This window comes from Lampetra fluviatilis, chromosome 60 (genome assembly GCF_964198595.1).
Source record: "Lampetra fluviatilis chromosome 60, kcLamFluv1.1, whole genome shotgun sequence".
NCBI classification, from domain to species: Eukaryota; Metazoa; Chordata; class Hyperoartia; order Petromyzontiformes; family Petromyzontidae; genus Lampetra; species Lampetra fluviatilis.
This window is the reverse complement of record NC_136334.1, coordinates 2,003,419-2,018,989: the sequence shown is the minus strand read 5'-3', so window position 1 is coordinate 2,018,989 and position 15,571 is coordinate 2,003,419. Positions and strand designations below refer to the sequence as shown.

Below are 15,571 nucleotides of genomic sequence, written 5' to 3'. Positions count from 1 at the left end.
TGTGCACGTGCATCTATATATATTAAAAAGGGAAATTTGTGAATATGTGTGTCTGTTCGAAATGTTTAGCGTACTTCCCGAGATGCAACAAACTGGAAATTTGCCATGTGTGTACTTTCCAGACTGTACACCATGCAAATGTGGAAGTGTAACGCATTGTATGTGCGATGTTTATACATCGCACTAGGTACTCATTTGAGGCTGAGTCGACCTAGGGGAGGCCCAGGACTGGTTCAGATAATCATCACCGGTGTTGGCCGTGAGCGGGAATCGAACCCGGGTCGCCGGGTTTGTAGCACAACACGCTAACCACTACACTACCGCTCCCCAGTGAACAACAACAACCGCCATTCGCCACTAAGTGGCGGTGACGTCACCACGACTCTTGTGCCAGGCTATGTGCACCTTGAGGCCTCGTGAAGTGTCGAACGCCCGCTGGCAGGAGGTCACGGGGCAGACCCAGATGCCACAGGTCGACTGACTGAGACGACTGGCTGATGCACCACCTGTGCCCCCTACTGTGCCAACTTGCTGTGCTTTAGCCACCCGACGCTCCGCTCGTTGCTGTGAGCGTCGCTCCTCCACCCTCCGTTGTTGTTGGAGGGCGACTGCCTCCAACTGCCCAGCAGCGTCCTTCACGAGCCTCCTCCACAGAGGCCGATCTTGACACCGCTGGTACTGCTCATCGGCAAGTCCGCTAAGTTCCACGTCCTCCTGTACCACATTACTCCATCTCTTCTCTAGCCCGTGCCGCGCCCGCTTAGCCCCCTCGATCCGGCCAAACAAAAGCTGTTTAGGCATGCGGTGGCTGGGCATGCGGGCTACATGACCCAGCCAACGCAGCCTTGCCTGCCAGAGGAGCTCACCGATGAGACTTTGTCCACATCTTTCAAGGATTTGTGAGCTCCTCACACAATCCAGCCTGGTTAAACCCAGGATGGATCATAGGCAGGCCAGGCTAAATGTTTCTAACCGGCGAAGATGTTCCATTAGGGGAGTCCACGTTTCGCAAGCGTAGAGAAGGGATGGAATGACTGTGGCTGAGAAGACCTGAAGCTTCGTACAGAGAGATAGACCAGGTAGCTTCCACACAGCGTTACGCAACCGATGAAAAGATAATGCCGCTCGACTGATTCGGAGTGAGACCTCTGCTGTTAAACCGGAGCCAGTCATGAGCACACTGCCAAGGTATGGGAAACTCTCCACTCTCTCCATAACTGCCCTATCACCAATTGGGAGTTGTGGGGGTGGAGTGTCCGATGGTACAAAATACCTAGGCAGGTGCTTAGTTTTGGTGGGGCTGATTGTAAGGCCCCACCTCCTGGTGGCAAGCTCCAGGTTCAGCAGCAGCGCCTCCAACTCCTCCTCTGAGTGAGCAGCAATTACCAGGCCGTCGGCATACATAACGTGGTTGAGCAATAGGGAGCAATCCCTTGACCGCACCCGGGCATCGATCAGCCTCCCATTGTATCTGTACCAAATGAAAATGTATCTCTCATACCCGCACACATGCACACGCACACACATGTGCACACACACACGCACGCACCTGGGGAATACGTCTTGGGCGGAGTGGCGCTGTTGTGTTCAAAGTGGCTCAGCACTTTTGTGTCTCGAGAGAAACACAACAGCACCTAAGACGAGGCACGCGCAGGTTTCAGCAACGCGCATACAAATCGCCCGATTCCAACCTGATGGCTCTTTACCGAAAGCCGTGCCAGAGCTGCCTGCAGTGAAATCAAGGTAATGCCGTCGTTAAAAAATGCAAGGCTCTCGTTAACGCACACGCTTACCATGAAAGATCGCACGGTATTAATTGACATTGCTTGTAACTGCACGGTAATGTTGCATTTTATCATTGAAAATACATTTTACATCTCGGTGGTAAAATCGGAGGGTATATTACTCAAAGACCAAAAACATTATCTGGAGCGTTGATTACATCTTTAATTACCAGTTTCTGAGCTAGCTTCTCATCTCCAAGAGAGGTTTAGCATTCACTTTGCAGAAGTGAGATGAAAATAAAAGTTTAATCTTATTCTGCTGGACGGCTACTTATGCCACCCCTCACACTCAAATGAACATTTTAATCACACGTATGTATTATGTATGTTGAACTTCTTTCGCACCGTACATAGCCAGGGGAAGGACTACAAACTAAACACAACAAGCAGTTCTGAAGAAATTAGTTTTCAATTTAGACCTAAAAGTGCACAGCTCCAGTGGGCTTTCTAACGTCGGAAGGGAAGAGCGTTCCAGACGGCCACAAAAGCGCATCTGAAAGCACCGCGCGATGATGCGGTGACCACCGTCCCTGTCCGACGGTTAGCCTAAAGCCGCTGTTCCGAGGATGACCGGAGTTCGCGTGATGACGATTGAAGCTTCTTGACGAGAACAGCTAAGGTATCGCGATTCATTTGCGGCAAACGCTTTGTGCGTATAACGAGCGCGACCTTCTGACGTATATTAGTTCGGCAACCACACACACACACACACCACACACACACCACACACACACACCACATACACACACCACACACACACACACCACACACACACACACCACACACACAACACACACACGCACACGCAGAGGTGAGTAAACTCGCGTTACCTGGTAAAGGAAATCTTCAAACACGAAGTAGTAGTCATCATTGCTGGCCGTCAGCTTCACATCCTGAAACAAGCAGATCGACAACAATGCCACCGACGCACAAAATGTCAAAATGCTGGCCCACACCAGGGAGCGTGGCGGTGCTCATCTCCATTGCTGATGGCAATTCCACATTCCAATGACGGGTGCCAGTCCATCCACAGGATAATCCACTTGTTGGCTTCCCAACCAATTGCTACTCAATTTATCGAGAACCCCCCCTCCCCGACCCCACCCCCCCCCCGAAGGGATGGGGGGTGCTAAGTGGACGGCCAAGGGCAACCACAATGCAGCAGCAGCAGCTCAGGTGATGATTCATGTGGTCTGCTTCTGCCGACAAGCACACTGGTCTCGGTTGCATCGCAGCCGCCAACCTCCTCACCCCGAGTAAGCAGAGGGAAAGTGCTTAAAGGCAGCCGCAATGAAGAGACTGGCAGTTGAAGTTGGTTCGTCGTGGACTTTTCAAACCCGGCGGAATCTGGAAAGTGGAAGGAAGCGATAGCGGGCTGCGTGCTGGTCATCAACGGCATTTTTCCCGCGATGACCTATTAGGCCTTGACCTCTGGATTTGTCCGATCCTTTTCCCGAGCTGAAAGTACTGAAGTCTCTGCGTGAACTCTATAAACTGAACTATTTTTTTTACCCGGTAAGTCCCACTCAGCGATATACAGTAATATTGCGAGTAACTTGGTCTGCGAGTGTTTTGTAAGACGAGCAAAATTTTTAAATAAATATTAATTTGATAAACGAGCGAGGTCTTGCAATACGAGTAGTACGTACAGTATACGCTTTGTCTGCCGAGCGTCACGTGATCACAACTGAACCAATGGTTCTTCTCTCTCTCTCTCGCTACGGGATTCTGGGTAATCGTCTCCCATGCTCGGCCTCAGTCGGTGTGCCTCACTCGTATAGTCAACATCCGTGCGAGCGTAAACTGTTTACTCTAGTGTTGTGACCACAAGTGTGTGCGTAAAGCATTTTTTTATTTTGTGTCCAAGTGTAGTGACTGTTCTTTAGTAACTACTGCAAGTGAAAATCGTCCTACACAACAACCCTCCTCTCCTCTCTCTCGTTTCCCTCACACCAGCCACGATTAAATTTAATTAATAAATTTGATTACTTTATATTAAATTTAAATAATAAAAATATAAAAAGGTATTTTGTATTATGAATATTTCCAGAACGAATTATGCTCGCAATCCAAGGTTTTACTGTAGTTATTTTTCAGAAACGGCTTGGCGACAAACAGTAGCTCAACGAAGTGGCTTATCATCATCACGTGGAGATGTACGGCAGCCAAATACTCTAAAACGCGTAAATGTGGAGGGAAAAACCGGAGGATGCCGAGAAAAATACACGCGACCACGGGCAGAGAGACACAGACTCTAAATATACAGCAGCAGGCATCGTCAGGGTTGGGCTTGAACCCACGATCTCCTGTATACCAGGCGAGGTAGTTAACATCTCCTAGCCACCGTGATGATGATGAGAGAGAGAGAAACACGCAGACTCCAAAGATACAGCAGCAGGCATCGTCAGGGTCTGGATTGAACCCACGGCCTCCTGTATACCAGGCGAGGTAGTTAACATCTCCTAGCCACCGTGATAACGATGATGAGAGAGAGAAAGAGACACGCAGACTCCAAATACACAGCAGGCGCCAGAGCTGTGATCAAACCCACGACCTCCTGTATACCAGGCGAGGTAGTTAACATCTGGCCACCGTGACGCAGTTGGGCCCACCTTGTAGATGAGGTTGTCCACAAGCAGATCCTGCTGGACCACTGCGGACTTGAGCTGCTCATACTTTTGCATCTCCTGCGGCAACCAAGACAAAGAAGCGGGCTCAAGCTGGCAAAGCCAACACGTTTAGCAGGCCTGGGCAAAAACTTTTCATTCATACAGGGTGGACATTTTCCTGGAATGGAACACTAAACGAGTGTGTGTTGACACTCTTTATTTGTAAAAAGAAAAGAGGCAAAAATCCGACATTCCTATGACCGGGGCATGTATATTCATAATACAGCCACTGCTGCATTCCCACAGCGTGCTTCTAATTTTATTGAAACTAGAGGGATGAGAAGTTGAGTTGACCTTTGACTGGAATTCGAACTTGACCTTTGAGCCACCTGGTCACCTCATCACAAACCGAGTGAATGCCAATGTCAGCTTTTGTGCAATATGGTCTGTCCTCGTTATTCACGAACTCGCTATCCGCGATCTTGGCTCTCCGTGAATCGCATCTGGGACTTTACACGACTGCACTGAGAAAGAGAGAAAGAAAGTAACGGGAGATAAAGTGATGAGAGATAATGTGATGAGAGATAAAGTCGTGAGAAAGTCGTGAGAGAGAAAGTCGTGATAGATAAAGTGATGAGAGAGAAAGTCGTGAGAGATAAAGTGATGAGAGATAAAGTGATGAGAGATAAAGTGACGAGAGATAATGTGTTGAGAGATAATGTGATGAAAGATAAAGTCGTGAGAGAGGAAGTCGTGCGAGAGAAAGTGAGATGGAAAGAACTTCTATAAGTTTCAGAAACATCTGCAGCCGTTTTGCACGTACGATATTCGTAGGCCAATATCATTATCCGCTAAATCTGCTGTTCACGGGCATCTCCGGAACGTGTCCTTTTGCAAATAACGAGGGAATACCGTGCATATGTACTTTTCCTTTGAAGGCACTGGTGTTATTGACGAAAGTGTCGAGTTTGTGCGCAATGATTTGGTGACGCCCGCTCAGACCACAGTTGAGAGTCCGGATTAACCACGTGGCGCCTGAAGCCTGGAAAGGAAACGCTGGACCTCAGGCGGTGTCGTTGCGAGTGCTCCGACCCGCCACGATCCCCTTATACGTCCCTCGGCCATTCCGTGAGCACCTCCGAATCGGGGCCCCCACTCCCTCCTCCCGCTCCGAGCCAAACGCACGCGGCACCACGTTCACCTCGGCGCCCATGGAGACGTTGAGGATGAGGAGCCACAGGGCGGCGCGCTGGGCGTTGGGGCAGCCCTTCCGGGCAAAGTGCTGGGCCAGCAGACTCTCATCTGTCTCCAGCACTGGGGAAACATGGCCACCAATCGGTCAACAATTATCAATCATCCCCCAGTGAAGTCCCAATGAATGTCCCCCCACGCCAACCTTCCCCCCGGCTGCCCCTAGAGATCGTCATCATCGTTGCTGTGGTTGTGGTTGGTGCTGGGACCCATCGCTTCATCCTGGCCTTTGCTGTGGCCTTGCTCTCTCTCGTGTTGCCCTGCCTTGACCCACTCCCGCCCACCAAACCTCCTTGTACCCAAATGTATTTTTATTATACGCTTTTATTGAACTCACTCCGTCTATTGTGGTATCCTTAAAAAATCTTGTAACTCTATTTTTACCCACTTCCCAATGTGCTATCGACTGCAAACTCGGTATACTTATGTCATACTGATGACAAGACTATATTCTATCATAAAAAATTAAGAAGATATATTTTTAAACATTTTACACGCTTTTATTTAACTCTGTCTGTTGTCGTATCCTCAAATCTTATAACTCAATTTCAACCGTCTTCCCAATGTCGTATCGACTGCAAACTTGGTATAGGAATATCATACTGATGACAATACTATATTCTATCATTAAAAATTAAAAATATATTTTTAAACAATCTTTTTTACGGGTCTAATTGTCCACGCTCAACTCACGTTGGCTGTAAATCACCAGTCCCTTACGTTGTGGCAAGCTTCGGGGCCACTTCCTAGAGTCGTGGAGTTCTGCCATTACGAGTACGGTACATTTCATTAAAGCGTGTTTTTAAAAAAGAAATATTTTTAAATATTTGTATTATTCTCCTTTTCATTTATGTGAAGCGTCTTGCATTGAGAAAGTGCTTAGATACCATAATAATAGGGGTTTTCCCCTTTTTTCTGGCAACAAAACTGAAACCTTTTTACAAGTATTCATGTCTGCATTAACCACAATACCTGCAGTCAAATGCAAACAAAAACACACTATGATAATATATGCATATATTATCATAGTGTGTTATATGCATATATTATCAGTGTGTTTTTAGTTTGTATTTGACTGCAGGTATTGTGGTTAATGCAGACATGAATCCTTGCAAAAAGGTGTCAGTTTTGTTGCCAGAAAAAAGGGGAAAAACCCTATTATTATATTTTGGAACTGGCAAAAGAGGTCCAATGATGCTTAGATACCATTTCAATTATTTGTGTTGTTGTTGTTGTTGTGACCACAGGTATGCAGGCAGTTAAAGTACTTTGTACATAAAACCCAGCCGAGCAAAATTACTGACAATAGTTTAAAACGCAGGGACGTGACCCACCTTTCTTTGCCAGCTTCTCTCTCTGCACTTCGAATGATTCTAAAAGGCAATTAAAACCACGCTAAATGTTACTCCACGCTGCTTGCATACAGAATCCACAGCGGTCATCGTTTTCCCGAAATACAAACAAAACACAGCCTCGCCATCCCTCAATAACCCAATTCTCCTTCACCCTCGTCAAATAAAAAAATGTTTAGCGCTCAAATTAGGCGAATTAAGAGATCGTTTGTTTTGCGCAGGCAATGGTGTCCAGGTTGAAATCGTCAACGCATTTGCCTTGAGAAGCCAGTTTAATGACAGGCAATTTAAACCTGAATTTAGGATCTCAGTAGTAATATTATACAACGGAATTTCGATTTTCAGTAGACTTTCGATTATCCGCGCTAATGACGGGGAGGACGGCCGTGGATAATTCAAAATCGCGGATAATCCAAAAATAGAACCATTTTCCGCGGATCTCTATGCCAATTACCACGAATATCAGGGTATGAATTAAAACCCACTAAATAAATGATCGGCTAAACCACTCAAAATGAAGCACATCTGACGATTTGGATTGTTACTCTTAGAACGAACATTAACGATCGTCCGATCGATGATGCGCGTGCTTCGTGATGACACTTTCCTGCTCCCGTCCAGCAAAAGACTCGGCCCCACTAAGTGGATGACAGCAGCAGAGTAACAGCCTATCAACATCAATCAAACTCCACCCCAACTGTTGTAAAGATTTCGATTTAAAGCTTTCGTGACTGCAGGGATTCATCTTCTTGGTTCTTTCAGTAAAGTCACAAGCAGCTGCTTGCGTTGTGGCCGAAACGTCGTGAGAATTATTTTATTATGTTTTATTTTTATTATTTTATTACTTCCCTTCTACGTGACTTTACCGAAAGAACCAAGAAGATGTTGTAAAGATATTGCAACTACTGTACTGTAGAGGCGATCACGTGGATTTCGGATTAACCGGAGCAACAAACTTGTTTGTGTATCTTGGAATAAACATTTTCAAGAACAACAAATGTACAACTCTTTTTAGATTATGAATTTGGGCTTCAGGGAAAATCCACATGTTATTCATTTTCATGTTAAAATCTCAGGTTGTGCGGTTCATCTGCAAGTTGGATAAACCGCACGTGGATAATCGAGAGCCGACTGTACGAGTCGACCGATTTGGAAATATCATCCCAATGGAGCATTGAGCGGTCATGCAAATAAATCCGTACCACTTATTGTTATTACCCCTCAAACAGATCGGTGTGTCTGGGCTGCAGCAGGATTCTTCGACCGTATTTTCCGGTGGACATTAAAGGAATGTACTGGTACGACGCGTGACATCGTATGGGATGGCGTTACACGGTGCCGCGATGTCACGACGCCGCCCGTGCACGTGACCACCAATTTGCACGTCTCTCCTTCAGTTATCTCGCCAATCTCCACTTCGTAGCATGCAGCTCTTTCAACTCCTTCGTCTCTCGCTGGTCTCCCGTTTCACCTCGCTAACATGCCTCTCCGCCAGCCCTACCTCTACGTAGGCCACAAATCTCAGTGGGGCCCACTTCAAGGGAACGTTCGCGGGCCAAGTGCGGCTGACGAACTGTGGATGAGCGCGGTGGCCAGGATTACTCGCCGGAGGTTAGTGGAGTGACGTCTTCCAAGCCAGTCTGCTGCTCGTGCAGGGCAAGCTCCTTAAAGTGCTGAGACTGAAAAGAAATTGCAGTTGATCGTCGATTATCTGCCACCGCGCGATTATCCGGCTTCCCAAACATTATCCGGCGGTCCCGGGCCGATCTGGCGAAACCATAAAAACCGTTCAAGAGGCTGTGACCCGGTCCGGCGATCGGCACCGTGTGCGTGACAAAAAAAAGTGTCTACGCTTGATTTCAGTATTAAATATTCTCTACGGTACACGATACACTACACACAACAACTTAAACAATGACAATACTGCACGTGTATACATCTTTCATGACTAATAAGTACGTTGATAAAAACAGAAAATATACACAGTGAGATGTGGAGAAAAGTGCGTTGTGTTGTTCGGCATTCACCGGAGAACCGGTCTAAAGGCTGCATCAGTCCGGCGATCGTCAAACTCATGGTTGTGTTGAAACAAGAGCGTAGTGCCGCTACAGTGGTAAATACGGTGCAGTAAATAGTAACTTTTTACATTTTTTGTTGTATATTTTTTATGTTAACTCATGCCAAATTAGAATAGTAAAACACATTAAAAACACCAAAAACTAACAACACAACACATAAAAACATGTCATATAAGAATGTGCAAAAATAAGCCATTAAAAAAAATTACGTCGTGATTATCCGGCGTTTTTGAAAATCCGGCCCCCACCCCCCAGAAGCCGCCGGATAATCTACGATCTCCCGTACTCAGATATCTCACTTGTTGTTAGCGTTGAACAGATGCTGTTACACTTTGGGGCCTGTTAGGATGAAGACGCTGCTAGCAACAAATCTGGGCGGTGTTGAGCATTTAGAACGACGCTGGCGCGAAAGTTCAGATTCTAAGTATCAACAGAAATGTCAAGAGTTTTCAGGCATCAGTGATTACCCAAGTGCAACGACTTAAGGTCAATCCCATTGCTTGAGGCGAGGCTTATTGTATAGGGTTTAGCGTAAGACCTGGGACAACTGCTGGCATTATGATTGAAGCGATCGGGGCTGCGAAGGATTTAAGGAAAAGGATTTGCTTTGATAGGGTGCTTAAACGCCTCGGCAACTTCAAAGCGCCTGACATCATTACCTCATCTCAACTATTCCAATGCCCTGCGGCACTCCGAGCCAAGAGGACCTCATCGCCAACAAACCTTGCGCAGCGCCACGGTGGCTAGATGTTGACTACCTCGCCTGGTATACAGGAGGTCGTGGATTCGATCTCGACCCTGACGATGGCTGCTGTATATTTGGAGTTTGCGTATCTCTCTCTCATCATCATCACGGTGTCTAGGAGATGTTAACTACCTCGCCTGGTATACAGGAGGTCGTGGGTTCGATCTCGACCCTGACGATGGCTGCTGCTGTATATTTGGAGTCTGTGTGCGTGTCTCTCTCTCTCATCATCACGGTGGCTAGGAGATGTTAACTACCTCGCCTGGTATACAGGAGGTCGTGGGTTTGATCTCGACCCTGGCGATGCCTGCTGCTGTATATTTGGAGTCTGCGTGTCTCTCTCATCATCATCACGGTGGCTAGGAGATCTTCACTGCCTCGCCTGGTATAAAGGAGGTCGTGGGTTCGATCTCGACCCTGACGATGCCTGCTGCTGTATCTTTGGAGTTTGCGTGTTCTCTCTCTCCCCGTGGTCACGTGGATTTTTATCCAAGTCCTCCGGTTTTTCCCTCCACATTCAGAATCAACGTCACACGTTTAGATTACTTGGCTGCTATAAATGTCCACGTGACAATAAGCCACTTCGTTGGGCTATCATATGTGATAGCCAGGTCACTTCTGAAAAATAGCTACATAGCTCAGTGGTCCTTGCCTGGTAAAATACAAATTACAAATTTTATACTCTTTGGTTCTTTCGGTAAAGTCATGTAGAGTATAAAATAAATCATGTTTCAGGCGCCACGCAAGCATCCGTCATGAGGTGGGAAAGTGTGATCTGCTGCTGAGGCAGACTGTTTTAGCAGCAGGTCACGCTTTCCCACCTGATGGCGGTGTTGTGCCCGAAACGTCGTGATTTATTTTATTCTCTACCGACGTGACTTTACCGAAAGAACCAAAGAGTATGGATTCCTGCAGTCACGAAAGCTACAAATATCTATATTTTTGTTATCTATAGGGTGAACACAGCACCGACCTGCTAATGGGTACAGTCTGATCGTCCGGGGCGATCATCATTGCTCGATAGAGACCAGGTGATGTCGCCTGCTGCTTCAGGGCCATGCTACTCTACTGCTGGCTGCCCCACAAGGCGACGCCTGCCAACTCGAAGACGCACCGATACAAGTGATTCTGTCCCAGCGTCGTGCGTGTGCGTCATCGGAACAGGATGGGAATTAACTTGATTTGGAGTTTTCGTGACTACAGGAATTACTCTTTTGGTTCTTTCGGTAAAGTCACATAGAAAGAGAAAATAATAAATTAAATAATAGCATTCGACGTTTACGTCTCTCCGTGTGTGTGTTTTGTCTCTCTCAAATTACCAATCTTTGGAAGAACGTAATCAACCAGGTAGGGTGTTGACTGTAATGTTAGCCGACTCTCTGTGTTGTATTGCATTCTATTTCTAAGTTTACTAGGTTTGTTTTCTCTTTCATTTGTACCTGATGATGATTACTTGTGTTGCAATCAAAACGTCGTATGCTATTATTTAATTCATCATTTTCTCTTTCTACGTGACATTACCGAAAGAACCAAAGAGGATGGGAATGATGACACGCGGCAGGAGTTTATCTCCGTCGTTACACTGGTCAACACACTTTTTCTGGCATTAGGTATTCCAACGGTTTTAAGGTAATTTTGGGGTGCTGATTCCAAATCAGGCATCAGTTTTTGTCTATCACATCAGGTTTTTGAGATATCAAATATTGCATTTTCAATAAAAACTGCAGAAGAAAAATATTAAATAAATGTGGATATCTACATAAAATTATATTATAAACACACTATCCTAAAAATACAGCACCATATTTTAACACTAAAGCAGTCACTGACTCGCAACAACTTGCAATCATAAGTGACAGAGTTAATTTCGGGTAAAATCAATTAAAATTTAAATGGGGTATGCCGATAGCATAAAAATGAGATGTGATAGAGCAAATCTGAGATCAGATTTGGAATCAGCACCCTGAAATTAGTCTAAAACAGCTGCAAAAGTCCAGGCCAGAAAAAAAAGGTTTTTTTTTGTTGACCAGTGTTATTGAGTCACCATCACGCCCTCCTACAAACCCTTCAACATTCTACTCAGAGAGGTCATCTTAGCCAACTGGGCAGGACCACGATCCACCTCGCACGTGCGGGCCTGCTGTGCGGGCCTGCTGTGAGGGTGGCCCATGAGTGTGTGGCTCACCCCGGACCTCTGGCCGCTCGTGGGCGAGACATCCTTCCCGCCGGAGGACAACTTCTCCCGGCCGGGCTTCAAGACGGTGCTCACGCAAATCGCCAAGTAGGGCCTCTGTACTTTAGGGTTTTTTCGGTAAGGTCACGTAGGTAAAAAATAAATTTAAATTTATAAAAGTAATAATAGAAATAAAATAATATTTTATTATTTTAATAAAAGTAAATTAATAAAAGTAATAATAGAAATAAAATAAAATATTATACAATTTTACTATATTATTTTATTTATAATAAAATATTATTTTATTTTATTTCTATTATTACTTTTATTAATTTTAATTTTTACCTACGTGACTTTACCGAAAAAACCTAAGAGTATGAATCCTTGCAGCCACCAAAGCTTCAAATCTAGGGCCTCTGTACTTTAACAACCACGGATTTGACTACTGCGGCCAGGAACCTAAACTCCACGTTTTGGCGTGGGATTGCTGTACCGTGAAGATGGTGTAAGGTGCTTTTTTTTGGAAGACTTTGCAGTTCTTACCTGGATTTTTATGTTTGCGCATAGTCACTTTAAGATGTTTTCTTGTTCATGTTTCTGTTTTTTGTTTGTTGCGGTTGCACCCGATTCAAGAGCCGAATGGCTCACAGGGCTATACCAAATAAATGAAACTGAAAACTGAATCTGAGCCGTACACCCACGGGGAAAGAGGTTTGAGGCCAAGTGATATCCCCTCACGCAGAGCCACCTGATAGGTGCCGGCCCGGACGGACGCCTTGTGAGGCGGGCGTCGAGAAAGAGCGGCAAAACCCCCTCAAGAGATCGGTGGCAAGTTTCCGGAGGCGCGGAGGGTAGTGTATAGTGTAGTGTATAGTGTAGTGTATAGTGTAGTGTATAGTGTAGTGTATAGTGTAGAGTATAGTAGTGTAGAGTATAGTAGTGTATAGTGTAGTGTATAGTAGTGTATAGTGTAGTATACTAGTACAGCACCACACCGGTGTGTTGGAGAGCAAAGCCACAACATTTACAATCTGAATAACGACGTGTCGCCAGTAATTACAACTCAGCTTCATTAGGCGATAGCCAGATTTGTGGAGAAATCATGTGATGACGTCACTATGTGTGCCCTTCTTGTGTGAAGTGGGGGAGGGATTAATGAATGCATATATAAATGACTATGAGTATCCATTGCCATTCGGGTGATTTATACAGTAATCAACGTACATTATGCATGCGATCTAACCCAAAAAAACACGCATTACGGATATTGATCGCGAAAGCCGACGTGTTAAAACAAAAAAATACATATATGCATCAACTATGGCGTGCACGCCATCGGTACGGGAAAGGGTTTAAATCACCAGCTGCTCGGAGGTGCTGATCCCGAGAGGCACCTGCACCAGCCCCCATGGCCGACACGGGTGTCCCGGGTCAAAGTTCAACACTTCGGGGTCCTGAAGATGCACAAGCACCTAGGCAGCCAGGACAAGGCAGCAGTGACAGCAGCAACGATATTGGCATCAAGAAACAAACTGAAACTCGCGACGGAACTACGGGCAATCTATCGGGGTGGCGAGGTGGAAAGTTCAAAGTGGACATGCTGGCGTACAGTTCGTTCGCCTACAACGCGGCGGTGGTAGCTGCGTTCCGCAAGAACCCCGGGTTATGGAAAAGTGGCGTTATTATAAATAAAATGTAACATCGGGGTATAAAGCACGGTCTGCGATAGCGCGTGAGACGCGTCACGCAGGCCGAACAAGGCCGGAGGCGCGTGGGTAGCGTCTAGAAGCATCCAGCAGCATCCCAGTTCCTTGTCGTGCGATGCTACACTGAGGCAGCCGTTACGACCGCTTATTCCAACTCGCGCTGCGACGTGGTTTCCGATCGCATCGTAATCAATTCGTATCCCGAGGTGATGAGAAAATGTGTTCCCTGACAAATTCATCGTCGCGCTGTATCCCACCCGCGCTATGAGGCCCTGTCGGTAAATCTGGCCTCTCAAAAGGTAGTTTTATAACGACTGCGAAAAAACATTCCCATGCGATGCTTTTACATTAGGATTAACGGTTGGGGCGAGGATTCAAGTTTAGGGTTTATTTTGTTGATTCAGGCGAAAGCACAGGAGTTCAGCATGAGTCTCTTCAACACGTAGCAGGAGGCTTTCACGACCAATATTATCCACGAGGTGTTTTCTTTGGGGTTAGGCCTCGTAAATATTTACGGCTGTCGCCAAGACGACGCCGGTTGTTGCAATTGCTGGCGAAACGTCACGGTTACTAGAATAGTGAACGTTGCGATGGGTTTACTCTCCAACACACGAACCGGTGTGCGGCTGAACTAGTAACGAATTGCCACGTTTTGTTCACGTCACACAACCTTGCTAAATGGCTCTGTCATAGGGTGGTGGCGGCTTTAACGACACGTTGATAGTAATAGGTTTTTACCCTTTTATCTGGCAACAAAACTGACACCTTTTTACAAGGGATCGTGTTTGCATTAACCACAACACTTGCGGTCAAAATGCAAACGAAAGCTAAGATGTATAAATATCGTGGATAATTTTTATTTCGACGATAAAACATATTATATATTTTTTATTAAATGGCCTTGGCTGGCAGGACCTTCCACAGTGAGTCTCGGCGCAGAGTGGAGATTTTATGCACGGGTATATATAATTATTATTTTAATATCAGTCAACTCAATGCGGTTATTTCAGGCATGAGGCCAGGCTTCGATGTGGTGCCGACTTAGCAATCTGACGCACCCATCTGGACAAGTTTTTCAAGGCACCTCCCTGTTAACTGCGGTCACCAGTGATAAGCCAGTCAATCGGTCTGCACTGTCTCCGCTCCGAAGAAGGGCCACTCACGTAAACTTTCGCCTGCTCCGTAAATAAAAAAATATCCTGTCAAAAGGGTCGGTGTTCACGGTGAGTTGACACTGCCAATATGGCCTGTTGATTACGTGAATTTTCACCTTGCGTGCAACTGGGCGCGTGACCAAATCGCCAGAGATGCACTCGAAAGTGGCACACCTCGAAAGCTGAGCAGTGTGTGAGCCCGAGTCGTGCTCGGATGTGCGACCACCACCGTGCACAAACAGGTTGTCACAGGTCGGTGAACTTGGACAGATCGAGGGCCGTGCCGCAAAATCCACTCTTGTACTGTACACATGCGTGTATATACAGGGACTACCTCTGCTTACGAACGAGTTAGGGTCCAGAGGTCTGGTCGTAAGTCCAACTTTACTCCTGTCGATTCCAAACACGTTGTACAGCGTGTACACTGAACACGGGCGAATGGATTTCAAAGTTGTGTAATCTCCTGTAGACGTAGATGCCACTGGTTCTTCACGTTCTGCATATATAGGTGCCACTGGTTTCTTCACATTCTGCAAATGTAGGTGCCACTGGTTTCTTCAAATTCTGTAGATGTAGATGTCACTGGTTTCTTCACGTTCTGCAGATGTAGATGCCACTGGTTTCTTCACGTTCTGCAGATGTAGATGCCACTGGTTCTTCACGTTCTGCAGATATAGGTGCCACTGGTTTCTTCACGTTCTGCAGATATAGGTGCC

The 15,571-nt window shown here is 46.2% G+C and overlaps 1 protein-coding gene across 1 annotated transcript in view; it reads right to left on the bottom strand.

The window, feature by feature from the left end:
- The window catches only part of TBC1D19 (TBC1 domain family member 19), a 34,589-nt gene that overhangs the window by 6,650 nt on the left and 12,368 nt on the right, over positions 1-15,571 (bottom strand). The window contains exons 9-15 of the mRNA XM_078881244.1: positions 13,357-13,467; positions 8,603-8,675; positions 6,979-7,017; positions 5,595-5,707; positions 4,397-4,471; positions 2,615-2,677; positions 1,550-1,634 (exon numbers count right to left, since the gene is read on the bottom strand). Of these exons, the coding sequence (XP_078737370.1) occupies positions 1,550-1,634; positions 2,615-2,677; positions 4,397-4,471; positions 5,595-5,707; positions 6,979-7,017; positions 8,603-8,675; positions 13,357-13,467 (559 nt within the window). The remainder of the gene's footprint in view (positions 1-1,549; positions 1,635-2,614; positions 2,678-4,396; positions 4,472-5,594; positions 5,708-6,978; positions 7,018-8,602; positions 8,676-13,356; positions 13,468-15,571) is intronic.